This window comes from Pelophylax lessonae (assembly GCF_965119305.1).
Source record: "Pelophylax lessonae genome assembly, chromosome: 2".
NCBI lineage: Eukaryota > Metazoa > Chordata > Amphibia > Anura > Ranidae > Pelophylax > Pelophylax lessonae.
The window spans coordinates 277284542-277304199 of record NC_138769.1 but is presented as its reverse complement, the minus strand read 5'-3'; the positions used below and the strand labels follow the sequence as shown (position 1 = coordinate 277304199).

General features: G+C 42.4%; 1 protein-coding gene across 1 annotated transcript; it reads left to right on the top strand.

Annotated features, from left to right (window-relative positions):
• Positions 1–556: 556 nt before the first annotated feature.
• On the top strand, positions 557–18710 carry RBM15 (RNA binding motif protein 15). The gene is made up of 2 exons (XM_082244720.1): positions 557–3121; positions 18627–18710. Exon 1 carries the CDS (start codon positions 611–613, stop codon positions 3113–3115), a length of 2505 nt encoding a protein of 834 aa, XP_082100846.1. The 5' UTR covers positions 557–610; the 3' UTR covers positions 3116–3121; positions 18627–18710.
• The last annotated feature ends 948 nt before the right edge of the window (positions 18711–19658 follow it).

The following is a 19658-nucleotide window of genomic DNA, read 5'->3' as shown; positions in this document are numbered from 1 at the left end:
TAATTATCCAATTCTTTTCAGGATATTTTCTTCTATTGGAAACTGCAAACGGAAAAATATAGGGTGGAACTCCGCTTTAAGGGGGAAAATCTTCTGGTCCAGAAGTGGTTAATAGGTAAACTGCATATTTTTTTTGTTTTCATACTGCTTTAGGCTCCTTATTTTGATAAAAGCGAGAATTTCTGAAGTTTTTTAACAAGATCTTTTATTCCCTTCATCTTTATTACATCTGTATCTTGCATGCAAAGAAGACTGCACATTCGTATTACATTAGGCATAAAAAAACAATCGTTTCTCTTTTTGAAAAGAAATGTCTTTAGCCCGCTCTGTTAGCTTTGTCGAATGAAGTCTAAATGAGGTGAACGTACTGACGACACACGCAACTCCTTCTCAAAACTACAAGCGCCAAGCTCCAGCAACGGATGTGACGTTTTGAAACAGAGGGCGTATACCATCCAATTATTCCAGATTGACAGCCTAGCTAGCCAATGAACATGCTGGAAAATCTTTTCCCGGCCTATCGTGGTATAGGGTGGATCCCTCCCTGCAAAAAATTGCAAGATGGCGCTGAGAATGTCTGTATGAGGACACGATCCCTCCAGAATTCGCCATGAAGGGAAAGGAACGCTCCCCGGTTAAGGCCAAGCGGTCCCGGGGGGCGGAGGAGTCCTCTCGCGAACGCTGCGGAAAGAAATCAACTTCCACTAGCAACGACAGTGGCTCTGTCGCCAAGACCTCGGAGGGCAGCAGCAGTGGGCGGCGCGGCCTACACCTAGACAAGGGGCTCTCCAGTAATCGAGATTATGAGTCCTCTGGAAGAGCCCCGGGATTGCACAGCTACGGCTCTCCTGTGGCCAGCAGCGGGAGTAGCAGCAGTAAGGGCGCTGATAACAGAGGCGGCGGAGTGGTCGCCCGGAGCTCCGAGGCTGAGTACAAGTCGCTGCGGATCAGTGAACTGGGCTCGTCGCTGAGTGATGAAGCGGTGGAGGATGGGCTCTTTCACGAGTTCAAGAAGTTCGGAGACGTGAGTGTGAAAATCTCCCGCTCCGGAGACGAGCGGGTGGCCTTGGTGAACTTTAGGCGCCCCGAAGACGCACGGGCAGCCAAGCACGCCCGAGGCAGGCTGGTTCTGTATGATCGGCCGCTAAAGATTGAGGCGGTGTATATTACTGGCAGTAGTAGCCGGCGCCGGAGCCGCTCCCCCGGGGACAAAGAGCCATATAACAGCTTATCTACTGCAGTGTCCTCATTACCTTCTCACCGGCACCCGCGAGGCCTCTCCCCAGGAGGCCTGGGCTATAGGGACTACAGGCTGCAACAGCTTGCTCTAGGCCGTTTACCTCCTCCACCTCCCCCACCCCTCCCCAGGGACCTGGACAGGGACAGAGACTACAACTTCTATGAGACCCGTATACGGCCTACCTACCCGCTAGATCCACGTCTGAACATCCGAGAAGACGACAGCTCAGAGAACGATATAAGAGCCAACAGAACTCTCTTTCTTGGCAATCTTGACGTGAATGTGACCGAAAGCGAGCTGCGCAGGGCTTTTGAGAGGTTCGGGACAATTACTGAAGTAGACATCAAACGAACCATCCGGGGCCAGTCTTCTACCTATGGATTTATCAAGTTTGAGAATTTAGACATGGCTCAAAGAGCAAAACTAGCCATGGCTGGTAAGCCTATTCTCCGCAACTGTATTAAAATTGGATATGGCAAAGCTACCCCCACCAGCCGACTGTGGGTGGGTGGGCTTGGACACTGGGTTCCAATGGCATCACTAGCACGTGAATTTGATCGATTTGGCACTATTAGATCGATTGATTATCGTAAAGGGGACAGTTGGGCTTATATACAGTATGAAAGTTTAGATGCTGCTCAAGCTGCCTGTACTCAGATGAGGGGTTTTCCACTTGGGGGAGAGCATAGGAGACTTCGTGTGGACTTTGCAGATGCGGATCACATTTATCAACCTCCTTATCTTCAACCTTTACCTTTACCCCATTATGATTTGGGGGATGCTTTTGTACATAGAGCTCAGGATTCTCTTAGAGCCAGAGATCGTACATCACCCATGTTGTACAGGGAAAGAGAAAGGGACTTGTATGGAGATTCAGATTGGGTGCCACTTCCCATTAGAGACCGAAACAGAGTCCCCTATGATTCTTTGGAAGCATTAGACCGCCGTGTTGATGGCTGGTCTTTGGAGAGGGATAGAGAAAGAGATGGCATAAACAAAGAGCAGCCTAGAAAACGGAGATTGATTGATGAAGCTCGTCATGTGGACAGGTCACCCGAAAGTGACCGTTCCAGAAAGAGACACTGTACTAGTCCTGACAGAAGCCCTGATGGCAGCGGTGGACGTGATAGCCGTTACAGTGATACAGATCGTGCAAACAGGACAGCTCAGTCCTCTCCTTCCAGGGACTGGCGGGGAAGTCTTGAACGGGGACTTGAAAGTAAGCGCGATCGAAAGAATTCCAGTCCTGTAGAAAGAGATCGGAAACATCGCATTAGTGAAAATAAAAGTCCAATAAGGAAAGATGAGCGGCTTGAGTCCAGCAGTAAAGTGAAATCGCCCCAAAAACAAGACACAAACCAAAATCTCTGCTTGGCTTGGCAAGGGATGCTATTGCTGAAAAACAGCAATTTTCCGTCCAATATGCATCTGCTTCAGGGTGATCTTGCAGTAGCAACTGGCCTGTTAATTGAGGGATCGACGGGCGGAAAGGTTGTGCAGCTAAAAATTACACAAAGACTACGTCTTGATCAGCCTAAACTGGATGAAGTGACACGTCGCATCAAAGTAGCTGGACCCAATGGATATGCAGTTTTGCTTGCTGTTCCGGGTACAACTGAGAGCAATTTTACTGGTGATCAAGCGAGTTCTACTCAACGCCCTTTGAGAAACCTTGTCTCCTACTTAAAGCAAAAGCAAGCTGCAGGTGTCATTAGTCTTCCTGTGGGAGGCACTAAAGATAAGGAAAATGCAGGAGTCCTTCATGCTTTTCCACCCTGTGAATTTTCCCAGCAATTCCTGGATTCCACAGCTAAAGCCCTTGCCAAATCAGAAGATGACTACCTTGTTATGATAATAGTACGCGGGGCATCGTAATTAAATGTTTGTATACAACATCTGTTTTCTTTGTATTATGGGATACAGTACAACCTTTTTGTTATGGTATTGCTAATCCATTCTATGTGAAGTGATAGTGCCATGCCTAGATGAAGTTTTAAATAGATCTATAATCCTGTATTGTAGGACAATTTTTTTTTTTTTTTCCCCCCGGCCATAACAAAATGGCTCTCTAAAGGCTTAAAGTGTTACTAAACCCACAACAGTAAAATCTAGTCTGTATATGCAGTAAAGCATGCTTGTTATACTCGCTGTATTACCCCTAAGGTGTTATTCCTCTGCACTGTTAAAGCTGTTTGAGGTAGTCTTCTCTGATCCTCCCCTTCTATTGTCCTCAATCCATCTGCAGATTAGAACAGAGCATTGGGGGCACTCTGCACATGATCAGTCTGGTGTGTACTGGTAGGGTTTTTTTTTTTTTTTTTTTTTTCTTGGGAGGGTGCATGTGATCACCACAGGGCCAATTAACGCGGTCAACAGAGGGTCTGGGTTCTTGAATTCTCATAGGACGTTCAGAGTAGAATGAAAATTACAAGCTTTAACTAGACATTGATAGAAGTCACAAGACTGCTATATACTGCTAGAGAGGGTATTTCATAGTTTGTTTACTAAAATAACATTTCCATGTTCTGTGTACTGTGGGAGACCAGATGTAGCAAATGCAAAGTCCTGGGTTTAGTAACACTTTAAATGTAGTCTTCTATACTCACTAGGTCTTGGCCTGTAGAGGTCTAATAATTTTGAATGTGATACTGAAACATATATGGGTAAAGGAATTTGAAGACCTACATAAGTAAATTATTTTGGTTTCTCAGCTTTTAAAATAGTTACTAAAATTAAGATTTGGGTTTCCCAATAATCAGCTGAATGCAAAGTTTTTGCAAAAATATAAATGAACAATGTTTTATCCCCCTGTAAACTAGTGGGGGGTGCCATACACTGCCCGTTTTTGCAGCGATTGTCGCCTGACCTATCGCGGTAAAATCACACAAACAGAATAGCGGGATGCCTGATGCCCAAAAGAAGTAGAAGAACTTCTTTTGGACGTGAGGTGTCCCCTGATTCCGTTTGCGTGATTTTTACAGCATTTTGTTGGGCGACAATTGCGTCGCGTTTGGGGTGCCATTGCAAGTCACGGAAATCGCTCGGGCGTCCCACGACTTGCAATGATTCGGAATCGCAGCAATTCTGCCCGTGATCCGAAACGCCTATATGTGAATGGAGCCTAATATTCCATTTACCCTATATGATGGCATTGATGGTCACATGTCTTTAATGTTTTATATACTCTTGTGCATGGAAGATTTTCATCTTAACCAGACATGAGCCGAAAATGGGCCTGCGTTAAAGTAACTGTCTTATCACGTTTTCTCATTTTTCAAATCTGCTATAAAACAATGAAGGGGAATTGGTAGCGATGGACCTGACAGATTTGTTTTGCCTATTTTTTTTTTTTTTTTTTTAAACAAGGCCCTGTGTACCTCGTGGACCTGTAATCTACTTTAAGGGCTCTTTCACACGGGCGTTCCGATCAGATCCGCCTGTCAGTTTTTTTTAGGTGGATCTGATCGGATGCCCCATTCATCCCTATGGAGCAGCAGATCTCAGCTGTGACATGTCCGCTGCCATCCACATCCGATCCTGTCCGTGAAATCCGGATGGATGGAAACCATATTTTCCATCCGTCCAGGGGATCGGATCAGATGAGAGTGGACAGGCGGTCTGCTCATCTGATTCCCCATAGAGAGCAGCGGGGCTCTGACACCTCCCTCTCCGCACACAGTGTGAAGATGGAGCTGTCATCCGCTGGCTCAGCGGGGATCAGCGGATCGATCCCTGCTGAGCAGAGCACGGTCCGCAACGGAATGTGGACCGTGTGATAGAGCCCTTAACCTAAACATTCTGCCTAAGAACCGTCACCACCAGATTCTTGCAATTACCCGAAGTAGAAAAGGCACCTGTATGCCTCTGAAATGAGTTTCACTTGGTTACTAGGGGTCTGAAATCAGGTCCTGCCATCTGCACTCTTCTGTCAAATTAGAATGTCTGTGGCCAATAAGGGCATTTTCTCTGGACTGAACTGCAGTTGGTCAGTCTTTAAATGTTTAAAATAGATGACTGCTTTTTGTGTGTAGTTTTCATTTGTAGCCAGTTTCTGTCCTTTCTCTGTGAGCTGTAGATTTTGCTTGTAGGTTGATATTCATGACCTAGTAATTCTCAAGGTGCGGTTTTGCTTTTCGATTTGTGAGCCTATCTGGCTACTGCATGCATGTCGTATAGGACTCGCAGTATAAATAACCTTTTCAATCTTGTTTAGGGGGTGTGTGGGTTTCTTTTTTTTTTTTTTTTTTTTTTTTTTTTTTTTTTATTCTCTCATCCCAAGCACCCAGTTAAGAAGTAATTGGATTTATGACAGACGGAAATGTTAAACTGTTGCCCATTGTTAGCCTGTCACGTTCCATATTTGTTTTTTTTTTTTGTTTTTTTATTATTGCAGGCTGCAGAATGAATACGAAGGGGCTTAACTAGAGCTTTTAAACTAAGAAAGCTAAAACATTTTTCCAGTTTGCAGAGAGCAGTCCAATGTAACTATTACAGTGAACATATCAAATTACAATTCCACATAATGTATGTGATGGCGAACCTTGGCACCCCAGATGTTTTGGAACTACATTTCCCCTGATGCTCATGCACTCTGCAATGTAGTGGAGCATCATGGGAAATGTAGTTCCGAAACATCTGGGGGGCCAAGGTTCGCCGTCACTGGTATAGACACTCGTTTTCTGTTTGTAGAGAAGTTCAGTGTCTTAGGCTGGCCATACATGTTCAATTTTCTGTTAGATTTACTAAAAATAATAGGAGGTCAAAACTAAACAACACTTTCAATTGTTGCCTATTTGGGCAGGCCTTTGTACTACATAGTTGAAGGTAAATCTAAAGAAAATTGTACAGAAAATTGTATAATGTATGGCCAGCCCTAGACCTTCAAGCTATAATTTTTGTTCTCATGTTTGTGGACAGGGCAGGCCTGGCCCTTGCAAACCGAATTAATATCCACACTGACCATAATTGTTGATAAATGTTGAAAGAGAACATTGTTGTCACATCTGCCAGCAGTTCTTAGTGCAACAATATATTACAGTAAGTGATGTGAACCTTTTCCAGAGCCACTTTGTGTAATGTTTTCTATATCTGTGGCCCAAATAAAAATGTTGCAGTTGTATTTAAAGTATCGGAGTAGATTGCTATAGCCTAGTGTTTAGTCATACCTTAAGACCCGGTTTACAATAGCGCGACTTGTCAGCCTGATAAGTCGCGCTCCCTCGCGGTCCAATGACCCCTATAGGACCCGTTCTAATAGGAGCGACACAAGTCACTCCGACTTAGAAAAAGGGTCCTGTACTATTTTGGGGTGACCTCTGAGCGACTTGCATAGACTTCCATTATGTGAAGTCCCTGCAAGTCGCTCCGAAGTCGTGGTGCAATGTAATGCACAAGTCGCCCCCGAAGTAGTAAGGAGTCGTGTCGCGCTAATGTGAACCGGCTCTAAGGGGATCAGGGGTCTCCAAACTTAAGTCCAGTTTACCATCCTTCAGACTTTAGAGGGGCCAGTAGGAGTAGAAAATTCCCTATTGTCAGTTGGAATAGTCCATGTCCCAGGTAGGTAGTCAGTGGTACTAAAAATGACATGGTACTTGTGATCAGTAAGAGGGGAAATAGTGCTCCCTCATTGTTATTAGCCAGAGGAATAGCGTGTCTGCAAAAAAATAAAATAAATATTGCTCCAATAATGCTGTCAGTGGGAGGAATAGTGACTCATCCTAGTGGAAGGATTAGTGCCTCATATCAGTGGGAGTAACAGTGCCCCAGGGGCCAGATGAAGGGAAGCAAAGGGTCACAGTTTGGAGACCACTGATCTAGATAAAGAAATAGAACTGACTGAAAAGAGCTTCTCTATATTTTCAAATTAAATTGGGAATCCTCTGTGTGATAAAACATTTATAAACTAGCAAGATGTCTAGGGCATTATCTGTGACTTGTTTCTTAAGCCCCCGTTCACACTAAGGTGACCTGTGAGGCGACCTGGTCGCCTCACAGGTCGCCGTAGGTCGCCTCCCATAGGGAAGCTGCGGACCCATTCTAATAGCTACACAAGTTGCTCCGACTTAGAAAAAGGGTCCGGAGCTTCTTTGGGGCTACCGCCATAGACTTCAATGTTATGAAGTCCGTGGCGGCCGCTCCGAGGTAGCGTCGCTCGTATGTGAGCGGGCACCAAGGGTAATTGTGCTACTTTTTGCAAACATTGCATTTGCAGGTCTAGACAGTGCTGATTTTGCTAATCTATCATATTGTAAAATACTACTGGATAAAGGTGTTTTTTTTTTTTTGAGGCCTTTTTCACAGTGCCGCGACTTTCAAGCCGACATCCCAGCGTGACTTCGGCACGACTTGTAGACGACGACTTTAACAAAAGTCAATGCAAGTCATGCCGAAGTTGGACCAAGAGTAGTGCAGGAACCTTTTTCTAAGTCATAGCGCCTTTAGTCGCTCCTATTGGAACAGTTCCATTGAACTTAAAGCAGAACTCTGGGAAAAACATCTTTTTAATTCTTTTTCATACCTTCCTAAAATGTGTAGTCCATTTTTAGGTTGGCTCTGTAGTTTGAGAGATAGCAGGTTCATTTTTTGCAGGGTTACTGCCCTCCCTCTTCTGTTTTTGTAATACTGGTGGCCGCTTTGCCCTGTATTTCACCAGCCACCAGTCTTGTAAAAGCCCCCACTGTAGTTCCTTCTACAGCGAGCAGGAAGTGATACAATCCCGGTTCGCTGTAGTAGGTGGACCAGTGAGGCTGATCCGCCCATGGAGGCAGTCTTTAGAATGACAGTCCAGGAGACTCCTGGTCTGTTCTGCCTCCTATGTCCTTAGAATCTCGGCCCCTCTTCCCATCCAATAGTAGCAGTATGGTCTGGTGCAGCTGCTGGTGACTCATTCCTGGCTGCAACCAAATAAGAAAAAGTGCCTGAGCATGCGACCCTATTTTAATGACAGCCAGCATAGACAAAAGGAAAATGAGTGCAAAGGCTTCTAGTACAACAGCCCTTTTTTTGTGTGGTAAAACAAGTTACTCACAAGTTCACTTGATACAGGCACATCATCCACTGCCTGTGTATGTCGCTGAGTAGGGCTGAACGATATTCAGTTTTCACATCAACCTCGCGATGTGAGCGATGGTCACACCGCTCATGGAACATGCGATGGTGTAGGGAAGTATTACAGGTTAAGAAGACAGTGTGGAAGGCAGAGAAGTCGGGACTCACATTGAGTAGAACACAGCCTGACATCTGACCCCTGACATGTTCAGTCTGCCCTGGAGCTAATTCTCCTGACTGAGCGGTGAGCGCCGTGAGCAGCTGCGCAGCAAACCAATCACGCGTGCCTGCTGCAATTACTCACTGTGAGTCCTGACTTTTCTGCCTTTCACACTGTCTGTCTTCTTAACCTGTGATACTTCCCTACATTAACCCTGTATGATACAATCAGAAGGCTGTAAAATATTAAGGGACCTTTTTGTCACTGAAGCTTGCTTATTAGTGAAATTAATATCATGGAATGATTATCGCTATATATATATATATATATATATATATATATATATATATATATATATATATATATATATATATATATATATATATATATATATAATTAGTTGGGGAAAAAAATCGCAATGTAATTTTTTTTTTTTTTTTCAATATCGTGCAGCCCTATCGCTGAGCTCCTCTGAATGCTGCCGTCAAGATGACACTTCAGGCTCCTCTACCTGAGCACACGCTCTCCTAGCACACACTCATCCCAGGCTGACAGGTATCCATGCCCGCAGTGTGGGCGGGTGCTGTCAGCAGGGCCGGCTCTGTGCACACCACTACATGGGAAGAGAGAACAGTGGCAGGTAGTCTTCTGCTAGCAGAGCGTGTGCTTGCCTAGAGGAACTGCAACTGGAGCCTGAAGTGCCATCTCGATGGTGGCATACAGAGGAGCTAAGCGACGGCGATGTACAAAGGCAGTGGATGATGCGCTTGTCATAAGTGGACTTTTGTGAGTGTTACTTTTAATTGTTTTATCACATAATAAAGGATTGCTGTACTAGCAGCCTGTGCGCTCTTTCCTTTTGTCTATGCTGGATGTCATTATTAACAACATAGGGTCTCATGCCCAGGCACTTTTTACCTGTTTGGTTGCAGCCAGGGATGAGTCATGAGTTGCCGGTGAATAAACAGGCTGCTGCAGTTCTATAACCTGAACACTTGGAGGAGAAAAACAAGCTTTATTTATCCTTTTAGGTTTTTGAGGCTTGAGAATTTGGGGGCATAATTTTCTGTACAAGTGGACAAGTACACAGGCAACATTTGTGGGCTCAGTGTGGCCATCCACATTAACTACAATTCCCTTTGCATGATCGGAATTGTAGACTAATGAGTTTAGAGAGCACGGGGGATGTGATGTCCCCTGCATTATACCTCCTCCTTTGCAGAATAGATGCATCTTTTGAATTACAGAGATGATTTCCTGAAAATTAGACTTTTTTTTTTTTTTTTTTTTTTTTTTTTTTTGGTAAGAAATTTCACAAATGTATTAACCGTTGACTGTTTTGTGTAGGGGGGCGGGAGGGTGTACTAATGGGGGTAATTTTTAGCCGATCCCAAAGTTCTGCTTTAATGGGGTGCGACTTGTGATGCGACACGTGCTCTCAAAGTTGAACCGGGCCTTATATTGAAACTGCATTACATTGAACCAGAAGAATGTACAGTCCACAAGCTTAGTAGGCTGTTTAACTTTTCTGTTCTTTACTGCTTGGATTGATATTTTTCTGAGTGCTTGGGTTGATATGTTTTGTGACCTAGCGGTAGAATGGTTTTAGAAATGTAGGGGATTTCTAGGTTTTGAAATTTCACTGCTATGAGCACAAGGTTTTAAGTAGTCCTCCCCTGCACACCTTTTTATCTTCCATAGTGAAGTTGTGGCCCCCGATGGTCTTTTGTTAATGGCAAGGTGATTGTATTGAGTACCTTCTATTTACAGGAAATAATGTACGTACATACATCTGCTTTGTAAGCATTAAGTGGATGAGGCCGGGCAATTTTTTTTTCTTTAATCCCTGCCCTGCAGAGCTACAAATCCCTCATGTATGGTAGTTTGGTAAATTACTAATTTGTGTACTTTAAAAAAAAAAAAATACTTCCAAATCTATTATATAATAAATTTGAAGGATAGAGCCACTATGGTATCAATCCAATAATGCACCAACATCCCTGTATGTAAAAAGAAAAACCAACGACAAGGTATCGTGGGACTCTAAGGTGTGTGTGTTTTTTTTTGTTTTTTTTTTTTACTCCATTGAGATAAATGATTGTCAAAACACAGAATTTGATTAAAAAGGAAAATTATTTTCCAAAAATTTATTAGATAACTGTTAAAATGCATATAAGAAAAACATAAACAATACAAATTTCATGCCTTTCCAACAGGCAAGGTATAGGATGGATTTCTTGAAACGCTAAGTAATTTTGACCGGTTTCGCCAAAACAGGCTTCCTCAGAAAATTTAGCGTACGACGGTGATCCTTCTATCTAATACAGAAAATATATCAAATACAGAAAAATTTACAATAAACAAAGCAACATGAACTGAGAAATTGTCATTGTAAGTAGCATAATACATGTATATTCATGCAGTGTGTAGAAACCCCATCCCATAGACACCCAAGGTGGAAAAAATTGATCCAAACCTGTGAATGGAGTAGTTATGGAAGGGAATTGTAGTATGTGGGTCTCAAGATTTAAAAAAAACAGATGTCCAGGGGCAGGGCAGGTGTGGCCACTAATGGTCTCCCACAGAGGGGGGTGTTCCAGGAGGAAGAATGTACATTCAAATTCCTAATAAAGCACAACGTACTAGATTAACCATTGGTGTGGTTATAAGTGCATATCTATGACTAAAATATTATTTCATAAGCAAATAAGCACATAAGTAATATATGCCAAGAGTTGCTTACAAATTCAAAGGTACAGCCAAAGGCAGAGACTAAATGTTTGTTGGTCGGTAAGCATACTTGTATACTCTTAGTTGATGAAATGTTAGCGCAAAGTCCAGAGTTGACGAGAGAGCCCTCATTTTTCCGTGGCACCCGGTTTAGTCAGAAGGCTATATATATATTTTATTATTGTGTGCCAGGTAAAGTAAAGGTAAATGTAAAGACCACAAATAGCAACCACATCCCAATGGGAAAGGCTATTATCACAAATGCTCCTGTCGTCAAACAGACAGAATAGCCAGGGTAGAACAGGTCCACCTATAAAAACATGAAGATATAGGGAAGATTCTAAATATATAATTTCAACAAGGAAAATGGCCACATAAATGGGCAAAAAGGGTAGTCGGAATCATCACCCCCCATTGGGGAATACTTCATACCTGTTTTCACTAGAAAGTAAAGTAGAGGGTGTCATCTCAAGAGCGCAGATCAAGGGCAAGTGCTGTAAAGGATAGTGAGGACTCCCTAAATACCCCCCTCCACTCTGCTGACGCAATAGGCGCCAAATCAGAGTGCGGACATAGAGTGGCTGAGCGGCATGGCATGCCGCTGGAAACCCCATCACCGCCTTGATCACGCCGGACTTGGGGAGAGAGGAAGGGGCGGGAACTACTCTGGGTTTCCGGCGGCGTGCCATGCCGCTTAGCCACTCTGTCCGAACTCTGATTTGGTGCCTATTGCGTCAGCAGTGTGGAGGGGGGTATTTCGGGAGTCCTCACTATCCTTTACAGCACTTGCCCTTGGATCTGCGCTCTGGAGATGACACCCTCTACTTTACTTTCTAGTGAAAACAGGTATGAAGTATTCCCCAATGGGGGGGTGATGATTCTTCTGACTACCCTTTTTTGCCCATTTATGTGGCCATTTTCCTTGTTGAAATTATATATTTAGAATCTTCCCTATATCTTCATGTTTTTATAGGTGGACCTGTTCTACCCTGGCTATTCTGTCTGTTTGACGACAGGAGCATTTGTGATAATAGCCTTTCCCATTGGGATGTGGCTGCTATTATTTGTGGTCTTTACATTTACCTTTACTTACCTGGCACACAACAATAAAATATATATAACCTTCTGACTAAACCGGGTGCCATGGAAAAATGAGGGATTTCTCTTGTCAACTCTGGACTTTGCGCTAACGTTTCATCAACTAAGAGTATACAAGTATGCTTACCGACCAACAAGCATTTAGTCTCTGCCTTTGGCTGTACCTTTGAATTTGTAAGCAACTCTTGGCATATTACTTATGTGCTTATTTGCTTATGAAATAATATTTTAGTCATAGATATGCACTTATAACCACACCAATGGTTAATCTAGTACGTTGTGCTTTATTAGGAATTTGAATGTACATTCTTCCTCCTGGAACACCCCCCTCTGTGGGAGACCATTAGTGGCCACACCTGCCCTGCCCCTGGACAGCTGTGTTTTCAGATCTTGAGACCCACATACTACAATTCCCTTCCATAACTACTCCATTCACAGGTTTGGATCAATTTTTTCCACCTTGGGTGTCTATGGGATGGGGTTTCTACACACTGCATGAATATACATGTATTATGCTACTTACAATGACAATTTCTCAGTTCATGTTGCTTTGTTTATTGTAAATTTTTCTGTATTTGATATATTTTCTGTATTAGATCAGTGGTTCTCAAATCCGGTCCTCGGGACCCACCAACAGGCCAGGTTTGCAAGATAACTAAATTACATCACAGGTGATCTCATTTGCTTCTCAGTGATTGCAGTATTCTAGTCTGCATCCCCCAAGGTAATACTTAAAATCTGGCCTGTTAGTGGGTCCCGAGGACCGGATTTGAGAACCACTGTATTAGATAGAAGGATCACCGTCGTACGCTAAATTTTCTGAGGAAGCCTGTTTTGGCGAAACCGGTCAAAATTACTTAGCGTTTCAAGAAATCCATCCTATACCTTGCCCGTTGGAAAGGCATGAAATTTGTATTGTTTTTTTTTTTCTTACATGCATTTTAACATAGTTATCTAATAAATTTTTGGAAAAAAATTTTCCTTTTTAATCATATTCTGTGTTTGGACAATCCTTTATCTCAATGAAGTAAAAAACGCACCTAAAAGTCCCACAATACCGTGTGTGTGTGTGTGTGTGTGTGTGTGTGTGTATGTATGTATGATATAGATTTTATACACCTTTTGTGCACACTAGGCGTTTAACCCCCGGTACATGGGACCCCTGCTGTTAAGCACAGGCATAAGGGGCAAGCAGCCTGTAAAACTGCTGCTGCTGGATGGTGCACAGAGTGGTGCTAAAATTTGGTACGGTATGCACCCAGGGATGAATACCCAGGACCCAGACTTCTTGCGTTGTATGCATTTATCCCTGGGTGTAGTATACTGTCCTAAACCTTGGAACTACTCAGTACAGCTGTCGCCCTCTCAAGGTTTTGCAGTCTGCCAGCAGTGGTGCTGAGTGTTGTTTGTTGCCTTCCTCCAGCACCTAAACACTGGCCTCTCATGCAGTGGTGCTAAACACCTAGTGTGCATGAGGCCATAGGGTTCATCCAGTTTTCCAAAGTATTTAGAATTTGTGCAATTTGGCACATTGTTAAGTCTGTATTCAAATTTGTTCAGTGGCAGATTTTTTGCTTCCCCCCCCCCCCCCCCAGCAAACAATGGATATCTAATACCTGGTCATATTTGTGATTTAAATTGGTTAACAATCATTTTACAAGAACAAGATGATAAAACCTCAGCTATGTCACATTCCTATGGTAGTGCATGCTTTTTTGGTATTGTAGCTTATAAATGCATTTTACATATAGTTATAAACTTGTAGGAAGCAGGAGTCATCCTATAGTTTTGTGTTTTTATATAGGTGCTTTTTTTTTTTTTTTTCTTTGCTCAAATGCTGAAAAGGAAATATTAGATGCTCATACCATGACCATTTCCTACCTCTCACTTGGCTTGCACCCATTTATGTCAGTTTATCTTGTGAGCTTTCGCTTCAAAGCATGACAGCCATTGTATAACTGCTGCAATTTTCCTGTATTTATTTATCTTTACAGCTTGACTGTATCCCATAATCAAATCTACTAGTCTGTAGACATGCTTGGTAAATGTAGAAAAAATATTAAACTAAATTGTGTGCACATATTCTATAAAATTCAGATTTAGTGAATTAACATATGTCCTTTTTTAAGCCCATTGAAGTTAGATTCGTAAGATTTTAAATTTAAAACTGTATATTAAACACATTCCTGCAGTTAGTCCTTGCAAGCCTTTAGTGTGTATCTAATGCAAAGAATTTAAGCTGTCTGAAATCTAATAAAACTCAGTACTACCTTTTTTTACTTAATCTGTCAGCCATTTTAGACAAGTTAGTGTACAGACAGCATAAGATGTATGTTTTTTGTTAGCCCAAGAATCTTAATTTGTTGTCCCATTTAAAGTACAGCCAAAGCTTATTTGGCTGTACTTCTGCTGTGGATCACGGGAGTTCAGATTGTTCTGCACTCCTGTGACCCTTTTTCAGCAGGTCAGGATCCACCCACATGCCTGGACTGCCACCCGGCCCAGCCCCTCAGCGAGCTGCTGAGAGCCTGAGCCGACCGCTCCCACCCTCTTCACAGCCCAGCGCTCCACTGAGTGCTGAGGTGCAGAGAGCGATTACTGACAGGCACCAGCTCTCTGCTCAGGGAGCTCTGAGAACAGAGCAGTCAGCATTTGATCGCTTGGTTCTCAGCCTTACAGCCGGCTGGGGGACAGATGTAGCATCGAGCTGGTGCTGCATCCACCTTGGTAAGTATGATTTAGGGAAAAAATTTCCCAAACTTTTTTAAATGTTCCTGTGTTTTTTTTTTTTTTTTTTTTTTTCTTTATCAGAGATTTGTACTTCCATGATTTCAGGAAGTCCTGCTGATATCCATTTGCTTGTCTAGACTACCTTAGTGGCCACTAAGGCACTCCTTTTTGGACAGGCAAATGTCAATTGGCCAGGCCTAGCCCTGCAGTCACAGAAGTGCCCCCCAAACCACCCCTTCCCAGCTAATAGCATCCTGTTGGTATCTGCTGTCAGGTTGGACTTAAAGCGCGTCTAAAAAAAAAAAAAAAAAAGTTTTATGTAATGCAGCTAGTTTTTAGATGTAGTGGTACATTTTTTGTTTTTCTTCATGCTTTTTTCTTCTTCTGGGGATCTTGCAAGTAACGCACTTCCTGTGCTAGTGATATTGCTTACCCAGCTGTACTGCTTCTTTAGAAGGGTAGTATTAGAACTACAGAACCTCACCTTTTCCTCATCTCTATAATGTGATATGGAGGGGTTCTGTAGTAGAGGTGAACGGCGCAGGGCTAATAAAGCAGCAGTTCCTGGGGACCGATAAGCTCACTGGCTTTTTTTACAGGATCAACAGGTGTTTGTGCAGTTATCAAACTGTTATTCATAAAAGTTCACTATTAGGGTTTGCATATGCTTTAAAGAGGTTGTAAACCCCCCCCCCAAAATTTTTTTTTTCTTTTTGTAACCTGCAAGAGAAACACATAATGAGCTAGTATGCATCGCATACTAGCTCATTATGAAATACTTACCTTAGAACGAGCCCCCGCCGTGCAGTCCGCTTACCTGCATGACGGGCGACATGTCCAGTCGCCTATCTTCCGGGATCGCGGCATCCGGCCATCTGATTGGCCGGAGCCGCGGTGATGTCACTCCCGCGCGGCAGCCGACGGTCACGGCACGGAGCTCTGAAGGAACGGCACGAGCGGCCGTTCCTTCAGAGCGCATGCGCCAGTGATGTCACTGGCTGCATGTAAGGTAAATATCTCCTAAACGGTACATGTTTAGGAGATGATTACAGTACCTATAGGTAAGCCTTATCATAGGCTTACCTATAGGTAAAAGTGTCCAGAGGAGGGTTTACTTCCTCTTTAACGTGTTAAGTCAAAGGGTTTTCTTTAAGGAATGAATGCGTCCTTTTCACATTACAGCAGAATAAAATTATGATATAAACAAATTAACATCTTCTGTGGGCTAATGGTGGTGTCTTGATTAAAATGGATGCAGAGCAGTCAAATTGTTTCCCAACCCCCCCCCCCCCCCCTTAGAGCTTGTGCACAGTGCTGTGCTTTGAAAACAAATGCATTAAGGCATAAAAAAAATGTTTGTTGCATTGCATGCATGTTCCATGTTTTTAATGCATGGTGAGGTGCACAAGCCGTATGTTCATGCAGAAGGCTTTGTACATTTTAGTATTCATTCAACAGCATTTTTTCTGTTGTAAAGAATAGTCTTTTATGTCTTTATTCTGCACCATCTGGCCACATCGCAAATGTTACTAATTTTAACAAACTTTTTTTTCTGTTGCATTTTTCTGTTCTGAAGATGGTCATTCATTATGAATAAACTTAATGCAAGTCCAAAAAATGCAGATACTTTACTTTTTTTTTTTTTTTTTACAACTCAGTGCAGCACATGGTATGCACATTGTGTGATATCCTTTGCTGTAACATGCTAGGAGTGGGGCAGTGCAGTGTGTGCTGGGTGCCATTATTAATGAATGGCACTGCAGTTGGCTGGATGCATTACAGTAATGGAACCTTGAATATGCAAGTCTGAATGGGTTTTAGGTACCCAACTTGGATTTAGGGGATTTTCAAAGTTTTGATAAGGTCTTGTTAATAGGAAATATGTGAAATTAATTACAAGTAATGTTAGGGCACCACAGTCCTTTTTGTTTAGTTACCTACCCTATGGGACAACGGAAATGGGTGTGGTTTACAGCCTAAGGGAAAGGCTTTAGCTTTGAAGGAAAAATGGCACCTGTAGTAGAACAATGCTACTTGGCAGCCCTACTGGACTCTTTTAGAAATACCCTGGCCCTGCAGTCTTAAACATCCAACACTCCTGGGTGTTTTGAATGCCTGTTTCACCTGTTGCGTGCTGTTTTGTCACTAGCGTAGCCTTGTAGTGGTCGACAGGTGCATCCAGTGTGCAGTATGGGGCATCTGACACCCAAAGGTGTTGGGTTCTAAAGATTGCAGCAGCTGGTGTCTGGAGTAGAACAAAGCTTGAAGTTGTCAGTATGGGGACTGATAAGTGGTGTACTTTTCAGACCATGACAGTCACTTGATGGCCATAAACAGCCCGCCAATAGCTAAATGTGATGCTCCCCAGTTCCAAGGATTTCAATTCTTCTCAGAGTTCAGTTAACATAAAAGCTAATTTTAAATATGCTTGGTATGGTGCAGATGTTTCCAATGCGTTGGAAAATATTACCTTTTGCTTGTTAGGAAAGGATTAAAGCCCGACTCTGGGCACTGTCAGTTTTGTAATTTTGCAGTTTGTTAAATTTAATTTTACCTCTTCCTGCTTTGCCATTAACACATTTTTGACAGTAGACAAAGATGGAAAACCTGTCCCCCCCCCCCCCCCTTTTTTTATTTATTTTTTATTTTTTTTAATACAAAATACTGCCTTGCAGATGTCGGCTATTGCCTAAACGTAGAGTGGTAACCATAGTATTCAGGGATGGTATGAAGAGCAAGTATAGCATGTTTCTTGGAGCAAGTATAGAAAATACACGCTCGAGATTAAGCTCTAATAGGGGCTGTAATTCTATAAAACTGAAAGTGACTGACTGAATTTGGTTTTTGAAGCAATTGGTTCCCTACAGAGAACTCCCTTGTAAACTGAACTGTAAAAAAACACAACATTTTTCAGGAGCCCATCAATCAAAAAGCTGCCACTTCACTGCTCCCTGTGTGTTTTTGAATAATCTTACTCTTCCAGTGGTCTGTGTGGTGGAAGCCGTAGGTTCCCCAAATCTTGGCCGCTGGAGGTATTCAACCCTTTGGTCAAATACCTGTCCTTTCAAAAACTGTGTAACATACCCTTAATAGAGAGCAGCAAAGTAGCAGGTTTTTAAAAAATGGGCTGCTGGAAAGGTAAACGTACTCACTATTTTTTGTTCTTTCTTTTTACAAGCTGCCTTCTGTTTAGAAATGACCCTGTGGTGATAAGGGTTGCTTTGAATTATAGTGCATGTGCTGGTATCACTGTTGGGTGAGTTTCCTAACCAGTTTAGGAACTTAGGCAACTAATTTTTAGAAAGAACAGATATCAAACATCCAAGTATGCTAAAGAAAGGCTTTTATGAAGCCAGAAGGGCTGTGTCCTGAGTATGCTAGCCAATGTCTCATGCAGTACATATTAAGCACTGTAGATGTCTTTGTCGACCTATTTTTTTCTGTTTTTGCATTTCTGTAATATTTTGTCAAGCATAGATAAAAGCAGAAAACCAATTTGCACCTGTATATACTATGGTTTCTGTCAGTGCATTTTTTTTGGGCAGAAAACTGTCTTGTGTGTTTAAGTGAAACTTAACGCTGTATAGTATGCACTATAAAGTACAATCTTTGTCACTGCAGAAACCCCTCAAAACAATCTGGCTTTTAGTTTGGGGGAGAGTAAACAAGCCTCTTCTCCCATCAAACAAAGCAGAGCTTGAAGTCTGAACTATGTGTCACCAGGTCTGTCTTTTTTGCGAAAGAGCAGGGGTCATGGCTGAGCTTATTTAAATAGCTACTTTAAAGGCAAAACTTTTTTTTCTAGTTTTGGACAGAGTGGAAATTTAGTTCTTTATTTTTTTTCCTCCCTTGTGCCCGTTAGGGAGATTCACCCTCCTTTTTTTTTTTTTTTTTTGTTTATTGCGACAGAAAAAGAAAATTCCAAGTTTTGGGTTGTCCCCAGAACAGCAATTTTTTTTTGTGGGGGGGGGGGGGGAGAGAGAATCTTCCAATGGGGACACTGGTGACCTGGGGGACTCCAATTGATTCCCTTTAATTTGCAGGGCTTTCCTCTATCACTTCCTGTTTTTACATTTGGACAGGAAGTGATGTTAAATCTCCCTAATGGGAAACGGATGGCAAAAGAATTGACTGTGTCCAAAATGAAGAAGTTTTTGTCTAAAGTTCTACTTTTTAAGTCATTTTAGCGTTTTTACAGAGTTTCCGGTAATGTTGGAAGATGTGCTCTTATTTATGATGCATAGTATGCAGATTTGTTTTATTTTACAGACTTGCTTTAAGCTTTCTAACTTGGGAATGAATGACTTTAAAATACTTGTACAATTTTGGGTAGTATGATGCAGAGTAGATGTATGCCTTTTGTATAAAGTGTCTGAAGGCTGAATAGTTTTTAGTCATAAGTGCTAATGCTTTTTTCTCCTAAATACTTTCTGGAAAATAAGAGGGTATATTTCTAATGACCATAACTATTCTCTCAGACATGTTTATGCATGAAGCTTTTTATAATTGTGACATTTGCAACACTCCATTGATATTTTTCTTGAGTAAATGGTAATTGAATTAACCATAAACCAATTTCCCCTCTGTACAGCTGGAAAAAGAGAGGATTCTGATCTTCGGAGCTGTTAACAGATGAGCTTTGGATGAAAATGT